Source organism: Salminus brasiliensis, chromosome 6, assembly GCF_030463535.1.
Source record: "Salminus brasiliensis chromosome 6, fSalBra1.hap2, whole genome shotgun sequence".
NCBI lineage: Eukaryota > Metazoa > Chordata > Actinopteri > Characiformes > Bryconidae > Salminus > Salminus brasiliensis.
This window is the reverse complement of record NC_132883.1, coordinates 33,200,738-33,228,146: the sequence shown is the minus strand read 5'-3', so window position 1 is coordinate 33,228,146 and position 27,409 is coordinate 33,200,738. Positions and strand designations below refer to the sequence as shown.

At 37.0% G+C, this 27,409-nt stretch overlaps 1 protein-coding gene across 3 annotated transcripts; it reads left to right on the top strand.

Annotated features, from left to right (window-relative positions):
* Window positions 1-1,802: 1,802 nt before the first annotated feature.
* On the top strand, window positions 1,803-27,345 carry LOC140557562 (cyclin-dependent kinase 17). Of its 3 annotated transcripts, none has more exons than XM_072682089.1 (17): window positions 1,803-2,058; window positions 6,452-6,603; window positions 10,170-10,316; window positions 10,988-11,121; window positions 12,951-13,076; window positions 14,012-14,068; window positions 14,871-14,985; window positions 15,098-15,192; window positions 15,293-15,355; window positions 15,567-15,690; window positions 16,020-16,140; window positions 17,113-17,210; window positions 18,340-18,445; window positions 18,723-18,765; window positions 19,133-19,223; window positions 19,780-19,857; window positions 23,464-27,345. In XM_072682089.1, the coding sequence occupies exons 2-17, from the start codon at window positions 6,474-6,476 to the stop codon at window positions 23,499-23,501; spliced, it is 1,566 nt and encodes a 521-aa protein (XP_072538190.1). In that variant the 5' UTR covers window positions 1,803-2,058; window positions 6,452-6,473; the 3' UTR covers window positions 23,502-27,345. The 3 variants fall into 3 exon arrangements, with proteins under 3 accessions (XP_072538190.1, XP_072538188.1, XP_072538191.1); XM_072682087.1 differs by lacking the exon at window positions 23,464-27,345 and adding an exon at window positions 20,392-21,602; XM_072682090.1 differs by lacking the exons at window positions 10,170-10,316; window positions 23,464-27,345 and adding an exon at window positions 20,392-21,602.
* Window positions 27,346-27,409: the final 64 nt, after the last annotated feature.

The following is a 27,409-nucleotide window of genomic DNA, read 5'->3' as shown; positions in this document are numbered from 1 at the left end:
AGCGACTGTATGAGAGGTGCTATCAATTATGTTATGAAAATAAATATTATTATTATTATCACTAATCCTGAGTGGAAATTAACTCAATTAGCTTCATAGACAACATCCAGAGCTGATAGATCTTGTAATATTATGTATAAATAATTGCAAAGAATATATCTTGGAATGTCAAAATGGACTAGTCATGTATAGTAATTTCACATCAAGTAAGGTATACAATCTTACCAAAGCCAACCTCAAAGTCAGCTTTGTCGGTTCACATTACAGCCATGTGTTGAGATGATGAACTAAATACAGTTCCTCTGGAAGACGGGCAATATTTTTTACAAAAAGAGCAGCAGAAAACAATTCAGACAGAAAACAAATACAGACAAAATAGATGACCATGTTGAAAAGATTTGCATGGAGGAACAGCTATTTTAATGTGGTTTATGATAGAGGGGAGGCTTTTTTATAACAAGCCCTCTTCACTCTCTGCATACAAATTGTTGCTGTCACAAAAACCTTTTATGTCCAAAAAAGGCTAACCTTATTGAAGAAGCAAATACCTTTAAGTGGATGTTAGCGTCCAAGTCATTTTGTTCTATCAATCCATAATCATGACATTTTGACAATATAAAGCACAACTGCCAGATTCGAATTATGTCAAATAGTGAAATTAACCTAAAATGTCCCTTATTTATGAAAACAAAATCCTCCTTTTTCATCTATGGAATGTTCTAGGGGTGCACTGGATACTGAAGTGTCAGTACTGTCAGTCCTGATGTTTCTTTTTGAGAAATTGGTTTGAGAAAATGTGGCAGATATTTGCTTAAAATTAATGCATTTGGACATATTAGATTTTTTCACCATTTCATACTGGTGCATTTTTTAATCATTTGACTGTCTTTGTAACCCCCTACAAATATTTGTTATATTTCTCCATAATGCCAATCCAGGTACATTTAGTCCCAAATAATAATGTTTATGTATCTGGAATGGCAGATGTGTACATGACATCAGTATCAGACCAGACCAATGCTCTACAATGGTAGATTATTTAGTTTTCACTCCACAAAAGTTTATTCATATTTGTTTTATGCTAATGCAAAGACTTCAAATATAACATTTGTAAGAAAATAATTTTTAAAATTGGTATTAAGTGATATTACCTATTCCTTGTAGATTTATAGTTAGCCACATGGGGCAGCCTCTGTAACTGGCTCTCTCATTTCTATTGCTAGTACAACTGTAGATGAAAGAGCTGCATGAAAATGCCTGCATACTCACTGAGTGCTTTATTAAGACAATGACCCAAATGGGATGGGGGATGGGGACTATGATATGAGCTAAACAAGTAAATCCACCAATTTCAATCTGCAATTCACTTGCTAAGCCCTAAACATAAACGTGAACAACAAATGTGATGCTGATAATTACGGCTGGGCTGTTTATTTTCTTGTTATGTGTTTCTGTAAATGTGCCAGTTCGTTCAATTTGGTGTGAAGCCAAATACCATACTTTACTCTTTTTCCTACCTGACATTATAATTTGTCCCTGATTTGCCCACTGAAACGGACTAATCCAACACCGTGCTGGTATTTCAGAATGGTTTAAAATTGTCTAGTAACTGCGGTGATATACAACTACAAACGTTCAGTTTTCAATTCTATTTTAATATTTAACTCTTTAAATCATGTAGCTACAATAGTTGTGATTTTTGTGTCCCCCTTTTGGAAGTCACCGTACACGCATCTCACGCCGTTGCGGTGTTTTCCGGGATGGTTGATTCCTCTCTATTCGGTATTCGGGCATCACGCTCGGTCCTGGACGAGGATGTGCTCCTAACTGCTGGTGAACACAAAGTCTACGAGGTGGTCGGAGTGACGACATCGGCCAAGAAAGACAGCGTCTCGGCCCTGCTCAAATGACCATGTTCGTGTAATTTAGACTCCGCTTTTGTGTTTTAATTCTTTAGCCTCGTTCAAAACGCGAAGTTGACGCAGTGAGTTCAGTTGTGTCTCTGGGTGCTGGGACACTGCAGCTGGAGTGTCGGCCCATATCCGGATCCCAGGACAGGTATGGCTGTAATATGTTAGCTATCGCTAGCTATTTTAGTCACGATGGATATTGGACTTCTCTGTCTGTTGTCTTTTTCTTTTAATACCATTTGGACTCAACCTAAACGATCTTTCCAATGTCAGGTTTGTTTGTCCCTGTAGCTGTACCTAATGTGTACGGTCTATCGTTGTCTCCTGTTTGAAAGTTAAATTATGCAGGACAGCACTTGCTGAACGACACAGTTCTGTTTTGTAATTTTCCTCGCTCGACACCCAGGCTCAAAAAAACAAAACAAAAAACTAAACAAACTCCGCAGGACTGCAGCGCAGTACGACGCTTTCCCTGCTGGCTAGTAATGTGCTTCTAAACTATTCTGCTGCTGCTAGCCAACTTTAGCCGGTTAGCTAGCTAACGAAAACAAAGATGCTAGCTAACGTTACTTTGCTCAGTGCGACCTTCTGTCTAACCAGGCTTAATAAAAAACACGTTGCTGTTTAAACCTCAGAATCGGCTGGTCGACTTAACTAAGTAGCTAAATGACCGAGTCTTAAGAATTTGGCTTGGATACGTGTCTATCTGGTGTGTCAAATGTCTAGCTAACTTATAACAGAGGCTACCTATCGGGCTACCTAGTGCTAGTGCTAGCAACTGGCTGGTAGCGTTAGCTAGCTACCAACACTTTACTGGAACTGTCGGTGGTGTACATTATCGGTGTAACCGAAAATTAAATGCTACAGGGAAAGTCAGTTCCATTAAATACGAACACATTTATCGCGTTTCATTCCTGTTAAAAGGTTAAAAGCAAAGCCTACATGGCCCAGAGTAAGACAAGCTCGTGCCCAGCAATGGCCGTGGTGCAGCAGCGTAAAAAGTAGTGCTGATACAAACTAGGTGGAACAGCTTTAGCTGGAAACATTAAAGCGGAGTACAAGAAGACGTGGCCGGCAGTGTATTTGTAATCAAAGTGCCTTTATTGATTATGAAGAATATTTAAAATTAATCTAGATAATTAAATGGGACTGATGGATAATTAAATGGCACTAATGGGACACAGTGATGTACACTATAAATGATCACTTAAAATGTTTATTTTTTTGAACAACAAAAGCATTGTGTTGCAAATACATAAAAAAATACATATGATACTATAGTAAATCAATGTAACTTAGGTTCCATATCATAGGAAGATGAAAGGAGGACAACCATGAGCAGTGCTCCAGAATAACTCAAAGCTATGCATCTTATATATGTGCGATGACAGCACGAACACAAAATCTCCCTGCTTAGTGCCATTGCAATATATTAACAACATTTAACAGATATTTTTGACCCTTGTACTTAAACCACCGAGTTGCATCATTTAAATGTAGATCGCAAGTTATTTGATAAAATATAGCAAAAATATCAAAAGCTTTTGATTGTGTGTATGACTTATTGTGTTTCTTAATTATGGTTGGGAACATCAGCAAATAATGCATGGGGGACTAAGTCTTAACTAAGGGGATCTGGCTGCATGCTCAGGATATATAAAACCCCAAAATGTTTGTTCATCATGAATGTTTAGAGCAGCGATAGATGTAAATAAAATATGGCTGTTTAGTGACTCCTACACAGTAGATCTAATATAACTTAAATGCTTTCCATCAATTTGCAACAGACCGATCCGCCAAAGGTGCTGATGTCAAGTAAGGCTGTCGGCAAGACAGGTTGAAGGTCCTACAAGCTTATTCAAATACACAGACTTTAGAGTGGTGCCTGATCAGATCAGCTCGATCAGCCTTGTCAGTCTCCTTCAGCTTCCTTCCCATCCTGTCTTTGCCTCTGTTTAGAGGACTGATCGGCGTTTTTGGGGCCGATACCGATTGCCTTTTAGCTCGGTCAGTCAATTGCTGATACCGATCGAGGGTGGGGCTGGATGCAACATTATTCTCTCCATGCAAACTATTGATGATGCATCATCATGCAGGGTTTCTGTAATGTTCTGTACATTGTAATATCTCTTACGTTTTGGAATTAACCACATCTAAAACACTGAATTCCCATACAGAACTGTATAGTGTAGCTTAAAATGGAAACTACTTAAACTTTGGATGCAATTCCTTTCAGCTTTCTGACTGTTGCTGCTGTACTTTTGGTAGTGGTTAAATGTGGTTTGCTGTTTTGTGTGGTTAATGGTGTTTGCTAGGTCTGATGTGTTCAAATTCTCACTGTACTTGAGACAGTTGAGACATCTCACAGAGAGGTATCCAGTTAGTGGTGTTTCCCTTACAAGGCACGTTGAGCCCCACACAGAGCTGCGAAAATGATCTGGTCGGCTCTCTGGGTTGGCAAAGTTACACACATCCCCACCAATCGCATATTTTGGCAGTTGGTCAATCTTCCATCTCTACCTCGACTAGCTAATAAATTTTTTTTTATTGGAGTCGGATTTACAAAACATTAGGCTTTGATCAAAATCTTATTACCTATTTGACCCTCTGAGCTTTAAAACTTTTGAAAGGTTCTTTACACTTACACTAAATGTTTTTTTACAAACATGGTCCTTAATGGCACCAAAAGAGGTTATTCTATGGCATTGCTTAAAGACCCCTTTATACCCTTTTAAAGAGTGCACCCAACCTAATCTTAGCTAATAGGCATGCAAGAACATCAAACCCCCAAAGCTAGCTATATTCGCTTTAACCAACCATATTCAGTTAACCAAGCAGCTCACATCATCTAACTAATTAAGTCATTTGAAAACTGAGACCACAACTAATTCCACAAGTAGAGCTAGGTGCACCTGCAGCCACACCAGCCCTTTTAGATAAGATTGGTGACCTATGTTGTAGACTGGTATCTGTTCAGCCGCTGTAAGCGCAAGCTTTGGGCATCTGATTTATATTCTTGAAGATTAGGAATGCAATAAACAAAGACTAGAAACAGTACAAGTAGTAAAAGCTAAAACCAGAAATTAACAAATTGTTTCACAGAATCAAATGGTCTCATTCACCAGCTTTTTATTTACATTTATGGTTCCACCTTAAATGACGAGCAGGGAGCAGAATTGGAGTAATTTCCTGAAAACCCGGACATGCATCACTAATTGCTGCAGGGAAAGTAGTGTTAAATTAGAGGAAAAGTGAAAATGACTTTCCCAGGTATTAGAAGGGAAAAAGCATCACTCTCATCCAGTCCTGTAACAAATCTATGTTTAACACCAGAGCAGTACCCATGTAATATTTTCTGTGGATTGATGCAAAATTCAATTCTTTGAACACGTCATGCATGCCTTATTTTGTAACAAAAAGCATAATAAAAACCTGTTTAATTATAACCTGTTGTTCTGCTGCCAGTTGTGAACAAAAAACATTGTTTTGACTCACAAACGTTCAGCTGTTTGCAATAGACCAATTAAACAAGAACAAGTTAAATAGCCTAATATAACTATAACTCTCCAAATTCAACACAATATATTTACCTCTTTTAATGACTAGTCTCAGAATTATTTAACCCCCAGAAAAGAATCCTCATAAGAGAACACATTTGCAAATCAGGTGTTGTCTCAAGCACACCTGATGCAAGTTTTTAAAGGCTCAATTAATTGCATCATGTGTGCTTGAAATAAAACATCAAATGCCTGCACTGGCTGCGTACTATACACTAGGGGTTTAACGGTACACTAAAGTCACAGTTTCTGTACACATTTCAGTCAGTGCGATTTAAGTACAGTAATTTTATATTTTATACACTAGTCAGTTTAAGCTAACTTTAGCATGGCATGTTGCTAACAACTTAAAGCTTAAAGCAGGGGTAACCCTCTTAGCTCACATTAAATAATATAATTATTTATTGTGATGCTCTAACATTTAACAATCTGTTTACCATTTACGAAGATCTTAATACTATGAAGCTGTTAAGAAACTGAGCTTATCAGATCACTATTACTGACAGTATTGGTTTCAATGGTGTTCTTGGGTAATAACTAGATACTGCAGACAAACAGGGTTATCTCTGACCAGTCCAGCTGTAGGGAGTTTGCGGTACACTGCAAAAGGGAACTTTCACACAGGCATGGGCTTCAAGCACAGTTGTGCAAGATTTTGGTTGGTGCTTGTGCGACTTCTTTGTGCGCTCCTTGTGCACTTGACCGTGCTTGCTGCACAGGTCATTGCTAGTACAAGAGCATTGGCAAACCGGTTTCCAGGTGGAACTATTGATTGTGACACAACTAATGATAACATTAGTTGTGTTAAGCTATGTAAGTTGATCTTGTTTGATTGGTTTGTTGAAACAAGTTGAATAATGTTGATTGCTGGTATTTGTTCCATAAATGAGTAAAATGCTGTGTTACAATCGCTAAATGGACTGTTTATCACGTGTATGGAGGTTGTATTTGTAGATACTGACTGCGCTATGATTGTCTTTGCAGGCCCTCGATGAAGTGAGCTCTGATGGACCGAATGAAAATCATTAAGAGACGTTTGTCTATGAGCCTGCGAAGTGCTCGACCGGTGGACGAAAATCTATCAGAACTCACAGAACACACAGCACCAGATGAGCCACCAACATCACGGGAAAATGGTGAGAAAGAATACACATTTGGAGCTAATGGCTCAGGATTTCATAATAATTAGACTTACTCCATTGATGGTAAGGTCACACAAGAATGGATAAATGTTAAGCACAATGTTTCTGCTCAACATTAAAATCACATTTTTATCAGTTAGTCAGTCAATTCAGGTGCAAAACGTTTTTTGTTTTTTTTTGTATTTGAAATTTGCAGCAGAAAACAGCCTGTTACTTTACATTGTAGGTAGGGTTGGGTAATATGATAATATTTTAATAAATTCTGACAAATTTTTGTTATGATGATACACAATATGCCTTTCTAAACCTAACGACTACCAAGGTTATCGTCAGTGCTTAAAGAACATTGATCAACTGCATGTTTCATTACAAACACTGTAAATAGTCAGGTTTAATTGGATGAAGTGCAGCACATTTTATGTGTTTAAATATTGTGATTATAATATGTGTGCCATATTGCCCACCCCTTATTATAGGTCTTCTAATGTGTAAAGAAATGGCCAGAAAACAGTTTATTATTTCATATTGTAGACATTCAGATGAAAAGGATGGTGCTTAGTCACATTAATTAAATGTATCTTTAACATGAGAAATTGACACATTTGACTAACTTTAACTAAAACCTTAAATAAAGTAGTTGATCACCATGTGCAACCAGATGGAGAGGAATTCTGCTTAATGTGTTAAATGGAATACAAAGAAGTATCATGTATAACATTGACAGTGATTCACCCATGTTCTTATGTTTCTTTGCTTTGTTTTGTTTGTAAGGGTGTCTAAATCGTTAGTATGTGTATATAAACCCAGTTTATATGCCAGTAATATCTCTCTTGGTTGTTATAATATAGCACCATTTTGAAGCATTTTCCAATAAATAACAGCCAGGGTAAAGTACAGCCTGCACACTGAAGGGTTAGCTATAACACAGTGCTACAAATACGTCTCACCAGAAGAACTATGAGAGAAATCTGTATCCCGCCATATAACTATTTTACAGTGAAACACACACTATATTGTATTCACTTACCCATCCAATTTAATTCCGGTGTTCCAATCAATTCTATGGCCACAGAAAACCAAGCACCTAGGCATGCAGACTGCTTCTACAAACATTTGTGAAAGAATGGGTCACTCTCAGGAGCTCCAGTCAAAGTTCCTCGCTACTAAATATTCCACAGTGAACTGTCAGTGGTATTATAACACAGTGTAAGCAGTTGGAAATGACAGTAACTTAGCCACGAAGTGGTCGGCCACGTAAAATGAAAGAGTGGGGCCAGCAGATGCTGAGATGCAATGTGCACAGAGGTTGCCAATTTTCTGCAGAGTAAGTCGCTACAGACCTTCAAACTTCATGTGGTCTTCAGATTAGCTCAAGAACAGTGCGTATAGAGCTTCATGAAATTGAGCAGCTGCAGCAAAGCTTTACATCACCAAGTGCAATGCAAAGCATCGGATGCAGTGATGTAAAGCTGGACTCTAGAGCTGTGTTCTTTGGAGTGCTCTCTTGAGTGACTAATCACGCTTACCCGTCTGGCAATCCGATGGATGAATCTGGGTTTGGCGGTTGCCAGGTGAACAGTACTTGTCTGACTGCATTGTGCCAAGTTTAAAGTTTGGTGGTGGGTATGTTTTTCAGGAGATGAGTTCGGCCCCTTCACGGTCAGTTCCAGTGACAGTAATTCTTAATTCTTCAGCATGCCAAGAGATTTTGGTCAATTTCATGCCCCCAACTTTGTGGAAACAGTTCCAACATGACTGCGCACCAGTGCACAAAGCAAGGTGTTTAAAGACATGGATGAGCGAGTTTGGTGTAGAAGGACTTGATTGACCTGTACAGTCCTGACCTCAACCCGATAGGGATGAATTAGAGCAGAGACTGCCAGGCCTTCTCGTCCAACATCAGTTTCTGACCTCACAAATGCGTTTCTGGAAGAATGTTTAAAAATTCCCAAAAACACACTCCTAAACCTTGTGAAAAGTCTTTCTAGAAGAGTTGAAGCTGTTATAGCTGCAAAGGGTGGCCCTCTATCATATTAAACCCTATGGATTACGAATGGGATGTCACTCAAGTTCATATGCGTGCGAAGGCAGGGGAGCGAATGCTTTTGGCAAAATAGTGTATGTACAGATTAATCAGAAACAAACTAGATGTCCTTTAAATAAAACATATTTCTGTTTGTTGGTGCTGGTGATAACAGAATTAGGGAAGGTCTGGAAAATGGCCATTTACAAATGGATTATATATATATATATATATATATATATATATAGACCAACACAAACATTGTACATGGGTATTAGAGAGAAAAAACAACTGCCAGACCTCTGTTTAGTGCCAAGTGCATTACATCCTCTACGGGTGCAAACACAAACATGCATGAGATGACTCGCTGAAATGAATCTATGGTACATGATCTGTGTACTCAAATGGCTTGTGAAAGGTAAGACATGGTGCCTGCTGGACAAGATTTCTACTGCTATCCTTAACAGGCAATCCACTAATCACTTTTGCAGGCTAATTGCTGAAAAGAAACCGGTTGGGAATCTATGTAACACCCTGTGTCACTCAAACCTTTTTTCCCCCCCATGTATTTAATGTATTTTTATAAGATGAAAAATATAATGCTGCAGTTAACTCTTGCTAAATTCTAGAGTGAACCAACCAAACCTTGGTTTTTTTTTTATATATGAATAAAAAAACACACTGTGGCACCCTAAATTAAATGATAATTGAATTGTAGTGCTGCTTTCCAATTACCTGGAGGTTGGATCTCTGGGAATGATATAACACCTGAATGTGTTCAAGTACATTCAGAAAATTGTACACAATTTCAAAACGTTTCCAGAAACAGTTAGCTAACGACTACAGTTTTTCACCACTGGTGTGACAATCTTTACCAGTGTTTAATGGCAAATCTAACCAAAATGTATTGCCCCGGATTAGTATCGCTACCGTTTTGCACATCCAAATAGTATAAAACATACCCACAGAAGTTGGACGATACTATGTGTATGACTGGTTTAACAAGACACGAATAGATAGAAGTGCTAATTAACTGTGTAACACTACTGCTTTTGTTCCTGTTGATGTGCGATGCAATCATCTATAAAACCTGGGTTTTTCAAGTAGGAAATCCAACTGTTGAAATGTTCAACTTAGAACTCAGAAATTCTGACATTCCAGTTTAAATGCAGCATAAAATCCTTGTAGATTCCCACTTCTACTACAGAGCTACTGGATTATCGTTTAAATGACAAACTAATCACAAAGATGGCTACTTGAGAACCTGAATTTAATAGTTTTTTCTTTTAATTAATTTTAATTGGGTACTCCTTCCTTAATTGTCCTTCCTGTGTTTCTGCCATTGTTGACTCTTGAGGGATTAGTGAGTATTTTCCATAAGGCTGCTCCTGATATGATTACAGGAGTTTTTTTACCCTTTCCTATAACTGCTTGCCTTTCCTATATTTTTTTCTCTTTTGTTTTGCATGGCTCCCAGTATGACCTACAGCTCCTACTTTACATTTTTCTTTTCTCTCTCTTTTCCTCTCTCTCTCAGAGCCCATGGTTTGCCCCGTGCCCCCTCCTGCATCCCACAGTGCCCCTTCCTTCTTGAGACAGTATGCAGGGGGTTTGGGGCGCGGCGCGATCCGTAGAGATGGCCTGGACCGACCTTACCTCTCTCTTCACCGGACTGGCTCTCTCGGTGATTCTCTGTCCCAGTTATTTTCTTTCTCTGTTCATTCCTAATTTGCATGCCTTTCTGCCTTTCTCCGTTTTCTCCTAATTGCCCAAAACTATTATCTAAACACTGCTTTGTACTTTGACATAGAGGTTTAGTGGTCATAACAAACTAAAAAGCAATAAATGGAATAAGCAAAATCCAAAACCTAAAATTATAAATGTTATGTTATTAGTTATGTTGCTATAGAAACAGTATCTGATTAAATGATGGCGAGGACGTATTGACCTAACAAACTTTGCTTTGTCAACCTTTGCTTTGTCAACCGTCAAGTTACAAAGTCACAATTATCATGTTTTAATTACAATTTTAAGTTAAGTACTATGGAAAAGAGTGGCAAAGCAATGCAGATCTCCCAATATATTTGACACATTGTGGTTTAAATATTTACTTTAAAAAAACTACTATATTTCTTTCTTTACATTTGCACTTTACTGTTGGTTATCCCTAACACATCTGATAGTCCCAAGAGATAACTTGTTATTGGTATGAGGTGTGTAGATGACCTATAGGGGACCATGTGAAAATGCCATGTGACAGATTGTGCTTATGGCTAAAGTTTTAACTTTGTTAAATTTGGTAAAGTCCTACTCCAGTCAAATGAACATTTAACACAAGTGTATTCGTGTATGTAGGCATAGTACATGAGAATGTGAAGATGGGATCAGATGGAGAGAGTGATCAGGCTTCAGGCACTTCGTCTGATGAGGTGCAAAGCCCTGTTCGAGTCCGCATGCGTAACAACCATCCTCGGCGCATTTCCAACGAGGTAACACAGAACCATCCCTGAAACATCATCTAGTATGGCTATGCCTCTGCATCTAATATAAAGTTACACACACACACATACAGTATGCACATTAAAACACATTTAGTACACATATATAACTTAATTTCTATAAATGGAAAATGTATAATATTCATAAGTAAGTTAGGTAATTCTAAGTATCATTAATTAACACAGAAGTGTAAAGGCTTCCCAAAAAATTAAAGCAAAGGGGACAAAGTCATATTTAATAGCCTTAATTTTGGAAGAAACATTAGATCAACAGGTATATACAAACTTCTGGTCGTCTAGTATATACACAAATTGACAAAATTGTTGGTACCCCTCGGTTAATGAAAGAGAAACCCACAATGGTCACAGAAATAACTTGAATCTGATAAAGGAATAATAAATAAAATGCCCTGAAAATTAACCAATGAAAGTCAGACATTGCTTTTCAGCCATGCTTCAACAGAATTATTAAAAAAAATAAACTCATGAAACAGGCCTGGACAGAAATGATGGTACCCTTAACTTAATATTTTATAATAAGACACCCAGTGCCAGATGCAGCAAAGCAGCTCAGAACATAACAGAGCATCCTCCATATTTCACAGTAGGGACAGTGTTCTTTTCATGATATGCTTCATTTTTTTCGTCTATGAACGTAGAGCTAATAATGGTCTCCTCCTCCTCTTCCATGAAGTCCACTTTGGCTCAAACAACGACGGATGGTGTGATCTGACACTGATGTTCCTTGAGCTTGAAGTTCACCTTTAATCTCTTTAGAAGTTTTTCTGGGCTCTTTTGTTACCATTCGTATTATCCATCTCTTTGATTTGTTGTCATTTTTCCTTCTGTGGCCACGTCCAGAGAGGTTGTCTACAGTCCCATGGATCTTAAATTTCTGAATAATATGTGCAACTGTAGTCACAGGAACATCAAGCTACTTGGAGATGGTCTTATAATTTTTTACCTTTAACATGCTTGTCTATAGTTTTCTTTCTAATCTCCTGAGACCACTCTTTCCTCTGGTCCATGTTGAGTGTGGTACACACCATGTCACCAAACAGAACATTGACTACCTGTAGCCCTATATATAGGCTCACTGACTGTTTACAATATTGTAGACACCTGTGATGCTAATTAGTGGACACACCTTGATTTAACATGTTCCTTTGGTCACATTATTTTCAGGGGTACTATCATTTTTGTCCAGGCCTGTTTAATGAGTTTACTTTTTAAAATAATTCTGTTAAAGCATGGTTCAATATCAATGTCGGATTTTAATTTGTTTATTTTCATAGAATTTTTATTTATTATTATTTTTGTCAGATTCCAGTTATTTCTGTGACCATTGTGGGGTTTTCCTTCATTAACCAAGGGGTACCAAAACCTTTGTCCATGTGTGTATATAAAGATGAGGGGGAAAAAAGAATGAGTAATAAAAGACTACTGTTGTGTTTTATCTAATCTCGAAGTTCAAAATAACATGACATAGTCCTAAAGTCATGTGTGGGAAAACACTTGAATCAGGCAAAACAGGCTTCATTCTTGGCTGCATTTTATAGTTACACTTACGTAATGACTTTTTGCTAGTTGCAGAATGTTGTTACTTGAAATGCCAGCCTAGAGAGAGACTAAAGAAGTTTTTTTCCTGATTTATTTAATGATCACATGTGGACGTTTCTCAAGTACAGTCATGCTATGGTGCTGTTAGTGGTTTTGGTTTGTTATAGTGGCTACTCATGTTTCATTGCTTTTGACTGTGTGTATTGTTTTGTCGCTCCTCATTTTCGGTCACTCCCTCATTCTTTTTTTTACTTCTGAAGGACATTAATAAACGCCTATCACTGCCAGTGGATATTCGTTTGCCGGAAGGCTACCTGGAGAAGTTTGCTATGAACAGTCCTCCCTTTGACAAACCCTTGAGTCGGAGGTTGCGACGCGCTTCACTGGTAAGTCTTATTGTTAGAAGCCTGTCCTTGTCAGCTAAAAGGAAGCCCTGACTATGGTGGATGGTAATAAAAAAGGAAACTGGTATTGCTGTTGAATCAGAACAAGAACATTTTGTGCCACTTTAATGAAAATTAAATTTGACTATCAATGTGGTGATAAACTAAGGTTCCAGGATGGTTGATATTGTCCTATGCTCTGCTTTGGCTTTGTCTCAAAATGCTCACAGTGCACTGTTTGTGTTTGTGTGAGAGAGGCAGAGGGAATGAGGGATAAATAGAAAGGGAGAGTGAAGTAGATCACATGCTTCATTTGTTAAGTTGGTCAATGGAGATGCTGATGATATAGGACACATGGAATAGAAGGGATAGAGGGAGGACATTTGGCCTCCAGTGGAAACTCAGCTGTAGAAAAAATGCTCAGTGTGTGTACAGTACACAAGCTTTGTGCTTCTGGGTCTGTATTAGCCTAGTTTTTGTCACTTCAGTGACCAGAGCATTTCTGTACCCAACAGGCATAATGAAAGAAAGAGAAAAGTGCTGGAGAAAGGGAAGGCATAGGAAACCAGATAGCACTGTTTAAATGTCGTTGTCTGACTTTACTTCTTGTGTCAGGTAAATCAGTGGAGCTGTTTTATGGCTTTGCATTTTGTTTTTCATCCTAAGCACTGTTGGTTTAGTCTTACTTCTTATTTTGGTTCTTGACCTTTTTCATGCATTTGTTTTGACAGTGTGCCTCCTTAGGGTCTGTGTATGTTTAATATTCTAGTCTCACTCAAAAACATGCCATGGGTTATACAATAAAAATTTGTTTGTTATAATGCAGCTTTCTCCCCAAAACAGACTGTCACTGTGTTGTGGCGTAGTGTACATACATTATACAGCTGATATTGATGTAGTTGTTTTTTTTTTGTTGTTTGTTTGTTTCTCACATGCAGTCTGAAATTGGCTTTGGAAAACTGGAGACATACATCAAACTGGACAAATTAGGAGAGGTAAGAAACAAGCCAAGAACACAAAGCAACTTGCAGATTTGCTTGTTTTCATATTCCTTATATAAATCCTGGCAACTCGTTTTGCATACCCAAGCACTGCTTATAAGTGGGAAAATCTCCTAAAATGTTTGATCTCATAGTTCCATCCGAATATACCAGAAAAAACAAGTTAATTCCTACCCGAGATCAACAGTGTTTGCTTCTTTGGAGAATGCTAGTGGACACATAGTCTATGTAGTCTGTATCCTTTAAACAGCAAGATGTAGAGAAACTAGTGGTTGGCAGTCTGACCGTATTTTTCATCAAGACATTGCGTCATATTGCATCAATATCATTTTATAGATATTGTGGATATTGTCTGTACTGAAAACACTACCTACATGGATAGAATGTTTAGCAGGATTTAGAACAGTGAAAAATGTGAAAAAAAGTATTCATAATTTGTGGCAGTTTTACAAACAGTTTTTTTTTCTGTCTGTTCCAAATGATCAAACTTCAGTGAAATGAAATATAGTGATGCATTTCATGTATCATAAAAATGCCTGATGTTATAGTTTTGCCATATATTGCACCACTCTTACCTAAAAAATCAATTGCCTACAAACCTCTTGGCCTTAGGAAATCTAGTTAGCCTGCTTAGGGTACATTGGCTGGTTTACCACTAAAGAGAGAACAGTAATTCAAATCTAACATATGAAGGTAAACATACGTAGACCAAATGATAGTCCAAAAAGAGATTTAGTTATAAAAGGTTTTCAGAAGGACTTACAAACTGTCTCTCTATTTCCCCTATCCTCTTTAGGGCACATATGCGACTGTGTTTAAAGGACGCAGTAAACTGACTGATAGCCTGGTGGCTTTGAAGGAGATAAGGCTGGAGCATGAAGAAGGTGCACCTTGTACTGCTATACGTGAAGGTAACACAGCCTTTGATTTAATGAATTAATAAATATATGCAATTTAAGGGATGGATACTAAATCTGTCTCTGTCCCTGTCTTTTTCTTTGTTTCCATTCCTTTTGAATTTAGTGTCCCTCTTGAAGGATTTAAAACATGCTAACATCGTCACTCTTCATGACATCATCCACACGGACAAGTGCCTCACACTGGTCTTTGAATACTTGGTCAGTATATGAGAATAGGTATACAACCTGTGTGTGCGTGCATGCATAGAGGAATGAGGGTGCTTTTCTCACATGCTTTTTCTTTCTCATGAACGTTCAGGAGAGGGATCTCAAGCAGTACATGGATGACTGCGGCAACATCATGAGTGTTCACAATGTCAAAGTAAGTCTGTGCATATGTTTGTGTTCCATAACTGAAAGTTCAACATTCATTAAATCTGAAGACCTCTATTTAATTAATCAGTTAATCACTTTATTTCTTATTGTATTTTTGTTTTCCTGTTCAGTGTTGACCAGAGGAGGATGTGTGAAACTTGGGTCATTATGCTCCTAACCCAACTTATATTTCATTTTATTATGTGTCTGCTCTGTAGATCTTCCTGTTCCAGCTGTTGCGAGGACTAGCATATTGCCATCGTCGCAAAGTTCTACACAGAGACTTGAAACCACAGAACCTCCTTATTAACGACAAGGGAGAGCTCAAACTAGCTGACTTTGGTGATTATACACAACATTGTTCCGACAGTGCTGTATGAAAACATACACACCCACACCATAAAAAGGCATATAATTATATAGTGTGAAGAATATAATTATACTTAAGTCACTGGGTGTCCAGAGAGTCATGCACTCCGGCACTTTTGCAACCCTTTGATCCATTTTCTTAGGATCAGTTTCCAAAACAAATATTACATATATCTGTCTGTGATTGTATTGCTGCATATATATATATATATATATATATATATATATATATATATATATATATATATATATATATATATATATATATATACATACATACATCATGCATTCCAATGTTGTAGGTCTGGCTCGAGCAAAGTCTGTGCCCACTAAGACTTATTCTAATGAGGTGGTCACACTCTGGTACAGACCCCCTGACGTGCTTCTAGGATCAACAGAGTACTCCACTTCTATTGACATGTGGTGAGACTCATACACATGTTCTGACACTCTGAAACTGTAGCATTGTTTTGATTCTTGTCACACACAATATTTTTGGTAATAAAATTGTTAGCACAGACAGATACAGTGACAGATCAAAGCTTTAATTCTATGACATCAAATATAATGTCATCTCTAGATAGTAGGTGTTTCTTTTGTTACATGTTGAAAAGGATTCAAAGTTCATTTAGTGTCTGGTTTCTGTGAGGATAGGAATTACAGTTTTCCACATAGTCATAAAGCAAAAGGTGTGATTATGGATAAGCTTTAAATAGATAACTATCTTTAGGAGTCTAGGACCGGTGAGTGCAGCATTGGGCTCAACTATATATTTAGAGGAGCCTAATTACACTGTAATTATTTGGATCAGAAAAACTCTCTGACCTCTGCAAATGCTTGTCTGATACATCTGTCTGTGAATATAAAGGGGTAACTTAGTTCTTCTTTTGGCTTTATATGTGGTTCCAACCCTAGACTTGGAGGCCCACTGTCCTGCACGTTTTAGTGCTATTTCCAGCTGCCAACACACCTGACTAATCAACTCATGAATAAGGCCTGTATGATGTTATAAAGTGGATGTGTCAAAGTATTGGAAGCACAAAAATGGGCCTCCAGGACCAGGGTTGGAGACATGTCTTTCGAGTACAGAGTATAGATGTTCCTCATTAAACTTTTTATATGTATATCTGCTTACTCTTGACATCCTAAAAATCATGCACAGTCATTTTATAGGTTATAGGTTATTATTATTATTATTATTATTATTTTATTTTTTTTTTTTTTATATACTGTTCCAGTTTCATTTAGAATGTTCTATAAACAGTGGTGCAAATTGTGCATATAGAATGTCTTATAAGACTTACAAGACAACACAGTCTGACTGTCTATCACTGTATCAATCTATCACTCTGTCTCTTCTGAAGCTCTCACATTCAGTTGTTTATTTCTGTGTAGGGGGGTTGGTTGTATATTCTATGAGATGATCACAGGACGACCTCTCTTTCCTGGATCTACAGTAGAAGATGAACTTCATCTCATATTCCGTATCTTGGGTGAGAACTGTGTATGCATGTATGGTTGTGTGTTTTAGAGATGACACTGTACCACTTTTCTTCCATACTAACAATGAAACCTTGAGTATTAGCTGGCTACAAATACAATGTTTGTTGTTAAATAAAAAAAACAACTAACCTTTACCATTACCATGCCACTAATTTTCATTTAGTACTCTCTTACACCATACAGCAAGAAATACATATCCAACAAAATGACATGATTATGAAATATCACAAAAAAAGAAATCACAGTGCAAATGTACCCCGCTCCCACCCCGCATGTTGTACTTGAATATGTTTGGAAAGCTATTGACTTATATATAATATAATGTATATATGTTTAATAACAAATTGTTTTGCTGACTAACTTTATCTACTGTGCAGTATGTGCCTAGCATATTGTTTTTTTGGTAACACGTGTAACATTAGATTAGCAGCCTTTGTGCTTAGAAGCATTGTTTCTCTACAGAAGCAGTAATTAGAATGAAGGCATTATTGGTAGAATAATCTGGCTCTGACTTGGGGGATAGAAAATGTGTTTCTTAATATTATATTTAATCCATCATCAATCAGCTAATATTAAATGTATTAAAACTACATCTTAGACAATTGGCTAGCTATATTACAAGAGGCTTATGGTGCCTTTACTTAAAAATTAGACGTTTAGACAACTTCCTTGTATCAGCCAATTCTGATTAGAAGAGCTTCATGTCCCTTCTATTTTTTAATCAAAAGCCACCTAAATGATCTTAACAAACTTTACTCACAAGAAGGAGTTTATTTAACAAGAAACATTGTATACACACACAGTGCTATTTCTATCCTCACAGATAAGGTGAGTCTCAGTCTGTCGTAAAATTAGACTATTTAAAATAAAGTTGAAGTACACACAATACTGTGACATTTCACAGACACCCTGGATTTGTTACAGGATCAGATTTCCCCAATCAGATAATGATACTGAGAGTCAGACTGGTGCTATCTCTAGGGTTTATCATTTCGGACAGTGTACAGGGATCTTTATTTAGTGGGCTGAGTGATTTTATAATTCCTTCTATCACATTTGTTTGCACTCACTCATTTATGCCTTTGTGTGTGTGTATGTGTCTCCAATGTGCCTCTCCAGGCACTCCCACTGAGGAATCCTGGCCAGGGGTCAGCACCAGTGAAGAGTTCAGGACATATAATTTCCCGCGATATCGTACGGAACCTCTTGTCAATCATGCTCCCAGGTACGTGTGCTTGCATGTGTAGGTCAGTGTGTGGAACAAGTGATGAGTATGAATCCATATCAAAACCTAATAATTTAATAATTCCAGCTGTCCTTCATATTGTATACAAATGGTCTGGAATGACTTGCTGCATTAACTTTCACTAAAAGTAAATTTTCATGTAACATTACCATTTCAGAGAGGGTTTTCATAACACAGTGTTTATATGTGTGTGTGTAGGTAGACATTTATTCAGTATCTCATTAAAATGTTTGACTTTTTTTTTCTTTGTTCACAGGATCGACAATGATGGTCATGACTTAATTAATCAGTTATTACAGGTCAGTCGCTCTTACTGTATATGTTGGAACATCAATCAATTTTGAGCCATTTTCATACAATTTTGAGTTATTTGTGAGGTAGATCCTATAATAATCGTGTATTTTAGGATGCCTGTTAGGGGTGTAAAAAATATAGATACATACAAGTATTGCAATATTGTGTTTTACAGTACTGTATACATTTGACAAAAACACTGTAGTGATTTATAATTACTAGTTTGCATCTAAAGATTGGTGTCAGATAGTGGTTCATTTTGTGTTGTATTTACACCACAACTGCTAGATAGCAGGAAATGGCAGGAAAAAAATCATTATGTTTTTGTGTGTCCTTGGGGGTCTGTGTCTGTGTCTGTGTGTGTGTACGTAGTTTGAGGCGAAGCAACGTGTCTCTGCAGAAGATGCTCTGGGACACCCCTACTTCAGGAGTCTGGGAGAACAAGTGCAGAGACTGCCTGACAGTAAGTACTAAGCACTATACTTTTAAATCATGCTTTGCACAAGTGATGTAAACATGCTTTAGATGATCTGAATGTGGTGATTGAACAGTTAGAATGGATTGGAATTGGCTAGAATTATATTCAATAAATGATGCTCTCATTTTAATTAAAGACACAAAACACCAGCATAGATTTTCATCTTTTGTCATATCATTTTTTATAAGGGAACCAGCCCCCCTTTCTAAATGTCTCTAAACATAGCCGATCCAGTTTCAAAAGCAAAAGCGGATCTGACTTGCAGTGTATGGCTTTGGCGGTCAGGAAAAAAAATTACTATGAATAAACTTTCAATCAATTTATCACAATGGCATGTAAAGCTTGGGAATGTGAAAGTTTGTTTATGTGTTAAGTTCATACATTTAAGTGCACTTGTACACTTGTATCATTTGTATATCACATACAAATACACTAAAAGTAGTTCATTAAGGAATATTCCACACCATGTGTTTTCAAGTTTCTTCATGTTGTTAAGTCTTTGTGCTCTTTTGTCCTCACTCTGGTCTAAATTCCTCCCTAGCTGCCTCCATCTTCTCGGTGAAAGAGATCCAACTTCAGAAGGACCCAGGAAAACGTTCAATAGCATACTCCGAGTCAGGTGAGTCCAGTACACTTTTAACTTTTGTTTATGCTTTTGACAGTGCTTACTGGCTGATGGTTTGGAAGGATGTGGCGATATCCTTTAATCTGGAGTTATGTGCAGACTTTGCCATACCAGATTGAACGTGCTGACATGCGACAGTTGAGAGAGCACACAAAGATGGATGTGACTGAAATGAGAGGAATATAGGACTAATAGGAATTAAATAGTGAAAAAAAATCTCTCTTTATTGTGTGTCAGCCATAATGCTGTGCCATGTTTTGTGTCTGATCTGCTCGTGCTGAATCATTGACTACATCATATCTGCGGCGATTCGTTGGCCCAAATGCTATTCGCTTCCAAAATGCCATGCTTCATCTTAGTGTGTGCTTCTTGTGCATCTGTCATCCTCTGTAGATGAGTGTCTCAATGTTTTCCTGTCTTTCTGTCACTCTCTTTCTCTCAAAAACATGTTTCTTATGCTTTTCTGCACCACCCTTTCCATTTTCTATCCGCCCTTTCCTACAACCCTGCCCAACTTGTCCTTTAAAGCGATGCCCCATAAGATGGGTCCCACGCATTTGGAATATTTCCAGAGAGAAGGAGCAAAGCCCACGTTGCATCCTGCCCCCTCTTCCCCTTCTACAGGCTGACTCATTATAGCACTCTGGTAAATAAACACACTTTTCTTCTGTCCCTTTTTTCTTCTTCTTGCCCCAGCTTTTTTTTTGTCTTTGTGTCTTTTTTAAATGTTGGCTTTTTTATAATGTCCCTGCCTTCAGTTTTGTCACACCCGTAATTGTGCCTCTATACATTTCTCTTCAGTCTGTTCGTCTCTCTCCACACAACATCAAAAGAATGTTAGCTGAGTAAATATACTCTGTCTTGTGTGCTCCCACACACCATACTTTTTTGTCTTCACAAGTAAGGGAAGTTGTATATGCAGGGGAGAGCTATGCAAGTGTGTGTGTGTGTGTGTGTGTGTGTGTGTGTGTGTGTGTGTGCTATATTAGGGCTGTCGAAGTTAACGCGATAATAACACATTAACACGGTCTCAATTTAATGTTTCATTTCGAAAGCTTGCCAAATGGCTAACTTGACAAGACAAAGGCTGTGTGCAGTTATTGTCAGGCTGAGTTTAGCCATCACCTCCAGTACATCCAGCCTAAAATACCACATGGGTCAACTATCGTCAACAGGATTCACAAGCTACATGAAGTCGAGAGGTGGAACTCGCAGCCACTATTGCTCTTACAAGTGATTATTGGACATCACTTGGTAATGACAGCTATCTCTGAGTTACAGCTCATTATGTAGATGAACAGTGGTTACTTCATTCACATGCTTTAACGGTCATGAAAACAGAGGAGCGGCATCATGCTGTGCCCTGTGTCGAACATGATCGAACATTTATGGATGTGGCGAAGCAGTGGAACATCGAAAGTAAAGTGGGCACCCTAAGCACAGCTACGAGACGCCTACCTGGTGGAGTGAATAAAACTACCTCACAGTTTTCTCTTGTCCCAGCAGTTTTTAACATGAGGACATTTAGCATAAAATGTCTACACTATTTTAATATTTCACTTAGAATTTCATATAGTTAACCGAGATTAATCTAATTTTTTTCATTTGTGTATGTTTCTATGTTATAGAAAATAAGGATTTTTTGAGATTGCAATTACATTTTTTTGGTTTGACAGCCCTAATATATATAATTTATAAAAAAACAGCCACTTCTTTGAGATATTCAACAGAAAATATAGATAACAGTCATTAAAAACATGGTAAGGTTAAATCTTTCACATAAAAATTACTTTTCTGTCTTAATACTTTGTCTTAGCATAACATGGTATGGACAAATGGGTATAGAAAGAGACTTGCATGCTTCAGTTGTTGTGTTTACAATACAAAAATGCCTTTATTTTCTCATACTACATTTTGGCAACATCATCCCTCATTTCATCATTTGAGCATGTTTATGGTTTTAGCAGGGTAAGCCACAAGGTGGCATCAGATTCTTTTCTAATCTCTTTTTTTCACTTCCTGTAAAACATTGTGAAGCCTGAAACCAGCTGGTCACACTTCACACATATAATATTTTATACAAATATTATGAATAAAATAGAGTATAGCTGGTGGTTATAATGTAATGTAATCTTCAGGGTGTTTTTAACACTTTTTTCATGTTTTGATTTTTAGTAGGTTAGCTAGAATGTTTGCCAGACACAATCAGCCTTTTTGTGTTTTTTTTTTGTTTTTGTTTAAATACATATTTAAACATATGGGTATTTGATCTTTGTTTTCCCAATATAGAGATGTGTAATATATCTAAACATAAGACTAAACGCATGTCTTTATAATAAGTAAAATATTATGAATAAAATTGTTAGGAAAATTGTTAGGAATTGTTAGGAAGAATGTTAGGACACTCCCACATTTATTACTACAATCAGATTCATTAGAGGGTATTTTGGAGGAGCCTGTCTTATTTAAACCTCGAACATTTTGTTTGGTTTGCTGTTGATTGTTGAAGTGGGTGGTATTATCATGGTGAGATCCAAAGAGCTTTCTGAGGCCTTTAAAAATCAAATTTATTTGTATAGCGCTTTTTACAACTGGTGTTGTCACAAAGCAGCTTTACAGGAATGAGTAATAGGAGCAAACCAATGGCAACATTGGCTCCCTCAGAGCTGAAGGAAAAAAAAAAACTTTGGGAGGAACCAAGACTCGAGGGGGACCCATCCTCCTTTGGTGAGAACAACAAATTATTGATAGTTATAAGTGATAAGTCACCGTACCACCACATAAGACTGTTCTTCTGCTCAGGTGTGCTGATACAATCATAATATATTATAACATATTATAGTAGAGTTGGTGAGAAAACTGAAAGTAATGATGGTTAATGGTGGTAATAATTATAGTGGCAGATAGAGTCCTTGTCAAATTTAACATGGTCGTTAGGCAGACTAAAAGAAGGTTATAGGTGCAAATACCGTCTGAAAAAAGTCTCAAAACTATTAGAAGCCAGTTGTTACACTGTCTGGAAAATGTACATGTGGGGAACAGTTTGCTCAAGATGTCATCACAGGTAGCTCTTGCCACAGCAGGTATCAAAGTACATGCATCCACTCTCAGAAAAAGACTGTACAAGTTTGTTTTTCATGGTAGGTATGCAATGAGGAAATCATGCTTTACATGATTTCCACGTGTGTGTGTTATACATGCTGTGGGGTGATTTGAAACGGGCAGTGTATGCTAGAAACCGTTCAAACATCACAAAGCTGAAAGAATTCTGCATGGAGGTGAGCGAAAACTTTTTCTAAGTTAATGTCAGTAATTGGTGTAGATGGTTATGGGAAACGACGAATTCAATGGTTATTTCAACCAAAGGGGAAAAATAAGTATTAGGTCACTAAATTATTATTACTGACCTAATTATAAATTATTATAAATTATTATTATTAAGTCATATTTTCATTGTTTTTGCAAATGTGATGCAATTACGTTACCTTTATCTGTATGTATGAATGTAATTAACTGACATGATAATACGAGTCCTTCTCCCTTTTGAAGAGGACCATGTTTATTTATATACTTTTCTCTCTTTGTCTCTCTCTCTCTCAGCCCAAGGGAAGTCCCGCCGACAAAGTGTTTTGTTTTAACAAGAAAGCTGATGATAACGCACGTAATGCACAAACAGAAGATTTCACCCCATCAAAAGCAAAAGAATCTAGGAATACAACAAAGGAAAGAGAACCTGAATCTTTGCACCATTAGAAGGAGGGAAGGAGTTTGTTTGCTGAGAGGAAATCTACACTACACTAAACAGTCAAGAACGAGGATTAGAAACTTCAAATGAGAGGAATATCACGACACAAACTCATGATGAACCGTGAGGGGTATCTGCAGCTGCTCAGAAATATATAGGTTCGTCTCTTTGAAGAGACTTCTGATGTAGTGCATCTGTACAGGAAGAGGACACTCTAGTCTGGTTAAACGTGGTCAACCAGGTGGCATTTTGGAAGACTTTTCAGGGAGGGCATGTTTTACTTTTTATTTTTATTTGTTTTTAGATTGAGACAAGAGGCTAAGCTGCTTTTTCATATTTCGTGTCATATCACAGGCCAGGCCCTTACCTGCACACTCTGCACCTCTCATCTGCACTGTGCAAGCCTCATGTATACGTGCAGTATACCTCATTCCTGACCATACATCCAACATCCAACATTCCTCTCCCTGGTTACTTGCGTGCTGGAACGATCACTTGGGAGTGTGTGTATTTTTATTAGACTACTGTGCAGAAGTCAGAGATTGCCCCTTTATTTATTTAATTCCTAGTCAAAACAGGCTCTAGGTTCATGTTTATTTTTAGGAGCTAATTAGATATAAGATAATTTACTCACATAAGGAATAAAACAAAAAACAAAAATGACGACCAAAACTGGTGCCATTAAAAAATAAACAGTACTTGAAGCTTTCTGCTTTGGGAGAGAATGTAATCAACTGTAATCAGCTGTTGGTCTGACAGGATGTGACAGGGTGTGTTAAGAAGCTGTTCCTCAACAAAGATGCAGAAAAGGCTGGTAAATCCAACAATGAAGCTGCATTCAACAATGCTTTCATAGAGCATTCAAGACTCTGTGAGTCAAAAGCCCAGTCCCCAACATCATTGAATATGGGATTACTTAGATAATACTACTACTATTAGTATTATATTAAGTATACTAGTGGTATAAAAAACAAATGGATGCAGTAGTAAACTGTAAGGACATACTAAATACTGAAACATTAGATAACATATTGAGTTTTTGATGCTTCTTCAGGAATTACAACTTTTTTGGCTGGAAATTAAGTTAACAAGATTGTCTCTGACCTTTGCACAGTACAGTACACTCAAAAAAATAAAACCAACGATGTTGGCATACAAACAGATCATGTTCACATTTGAATGAATTAATTTTTTAAATGTTGTGTTTAAATAATTGGTTTACATAAAATAAACAAACTGATAACAAACAAGAAAAAAAATGTGAAAGTACATTCTGATGAATTAAATCTATTCAGATCCAAAGAAAATTTCATTCCAATGAAAGCCAAATAAATTGCATTGAAATATTTCAGTTTTGTTCCATCACCAGTTTAATGTTATGAAAAGGTAACAAAGTCTGTTAATGCTGACTCTGTTTCTTTTGACTAAATGGAAATGTGTGGCATAATCGAATTAAGTTCATACTAAATTTTTTTGAGTGTATGTTCAGATGTTGCCTTTTGATTTTTTGCAGTAATCCTCTAATCATCCCTGACCACATGTCTTTCTCACACACATACTGTTGCGTTGCTATGAATTAACCTTTGGCACCTTATGAAAGTTAAGCTCAGGCTGTATTCTGTAAATATAACGGAACTAATGGCTCACCTCGGAGGACTGCGATCTGAAAGTAGACGTTTAAAGAAAGTACTCTGTAACACTACATTATTTTTGTAGTGTGCATTAGTATGAGTATGTACTAAAGAGTATGTACTAAACGGGCAAATATGGACAATAGCACACAATTTTGGACAAGCAAACGTATTACACTGCTGAGTGTCCTGACCGATATGGGTATTGGAAGATGGAAGAGTATTATTGAGCTGCTTTAAACTCACTAGGTGAAAAGTGACAATATTGGTACAACACAAGCTATATACTCATCCTTTCAACCAGTCCAATCCTCAGCTGTTTTGGGTGATTAATGTGTGGAATGGAATCATTTTAGTCTTCATCCTCTCCTTTAAATAAGAAAAAAAGCTCCAGTACTGTGATTTCTGTGCACAGGCATAACGCTGCATGATCAAATAGCATAGCCAAGGATTCTGGATACTGTAGTCTGCTGATGAAATCCAAATCAGGAGATTGACTCCTTCACAGTCCAGACTGAAGCCATAAACACAAGCTAAAAACATCATAATACTTTCTCACAAAACTGTGCTAGTTTTGTTGTTTTGCAATACTTACCTTATGGCATCGCTAATGTTTTTGTCAGGCAATACTTAAAAAAAAAAAAAAAAAAAAACCTTAACTCACTCCACACCACTGAAATTCTTTTTTTTTTTTTTTTTTTTTAAATGCCCCCAACTACACATTTTCACTAGTGGTCGCCTTCCCACAGACTAAATCTTAAGTTCACATGGTTTGGAACTGTGTAGAGATTTGATTTATTTTATTTTTTTTAACATGAAAAGAATGAAGTAAAACAGAATATGTAAGGGCACTACAGTACTGAACCTTGTGAATCCACATTAATCACCTCCTCTTCATTCTGCTAAAGCATCTAATGCCAAATTATGGTGTGTGTGTGTGTGTGTGTGTGTGTGTGTGTGTGTGTGTGTGTGTGTGTGTGTGTGTGTGTTTTTTTTTTTTTTTTTTTTTTTTTTTTTTTTTTTATAACAAACACTATAAACAATAATCATCTTGAAACAGGAGTACCGCATGGCCTTCTTTAAGTGTTGAAAAAAGAGGCCAAATGTTCATGAGTTGTAGTATGATTGAAGATTAATTTCTTTATTTGCAGGTTTCGAAAGATTAGAGCTATGTTTTGCTGAGGGAAAAGGAGAGAGTGTGTTTGTGTGTTGGTGTGTGGGTGTGGGTGTGAGAAGGAAGGAAAAGAGTGTTGTGAAATTTGATGTTTTTTGAAAAATGTTATGATCATCTGCAGCATATCCCCCCTACAGAATGACCTTTACCTATTTTACTGGATGATGTTACAAACGACAGATTTCTTTTACGGTTAGATTGGCATTTTGCAAGGACACATTATGAGTTATGAAGGTTAAGATGAATTGTATATGATCGTTAACATTTACTTGAATTTCTTTACCACGTAAATATGTAATGAAAGGTATGTTTCATTATTCTACACATAATTACAGCTATAACTCTTGAACAATTGACACATTTGTAGATACAATGTGATATGAAAGTCTGAGACTGCTAGTGAAAATGCTTTATTTTGCATTATTTTATAATTTTTTTTTTCATTACAGAATAGTCAGCATTACAGATTAAGTAAAAAGTGAAATGTGTTATATTTACATGAGATTTTTTATTTTAGTATTTTGTATGTCTGCATTTTGCATTAACATTGCATTTTTACACTTGTCACTTTTACACTTTCTGTTTCTAATTATTTAACTCAACAAGAAATATTTTTTTTTCAATATAGTCTTAGATGTTTGGATCCCTTTGTAGATGTGTTCAGTTCAGTTTAAAGTCACAATGTGAATATGTGTTTGTATTTTATTTTTGAACAATACATATACAAATGTGTTAAGGTAGCCAGGAGGGCAGCACTTTAGAAAAACATGGATTTCACATGCATTGAAATTCCATTTTAATGTTGAACATTTACATTGTTTTATAGTTCTGGCTTGTCTGTTTGTTTGTTTTTGTTTGTTGGACTGATTTATAATCATATGTCTTCCTTTGAAAGCTGGACATTCAGCTTATTAACAAGATTCATCGTTTGATTAAGGCTACCGGCTCTTAACTCTCATCTTTGATGGTTCAGTGAGCAAGGTCTAATCAGCAGAT

Coding starts and splice junctions, on each gene's coding strand:
- LOC140557562 (XM_072682087.1), top strand. CDS start 6,474: ATGGACCGAATGAAAATCATTAAGAGACGTTTGTCTATGAGCCTGCGA. Junction 14,069..14,870: donor AACTGGACAAATTAGGAGAG/GTAAGAAACAAG, acceptor TATCCTCTTTAG/GGCACATATGCGACTGTGTT. Junction 14,986..15,097: donor TTGTACTGCTATACGTGAAG/GTAACACAGCCT, acceptor TTTTGAATTTAG/TGTCCCTCTTGAAGGATTTA.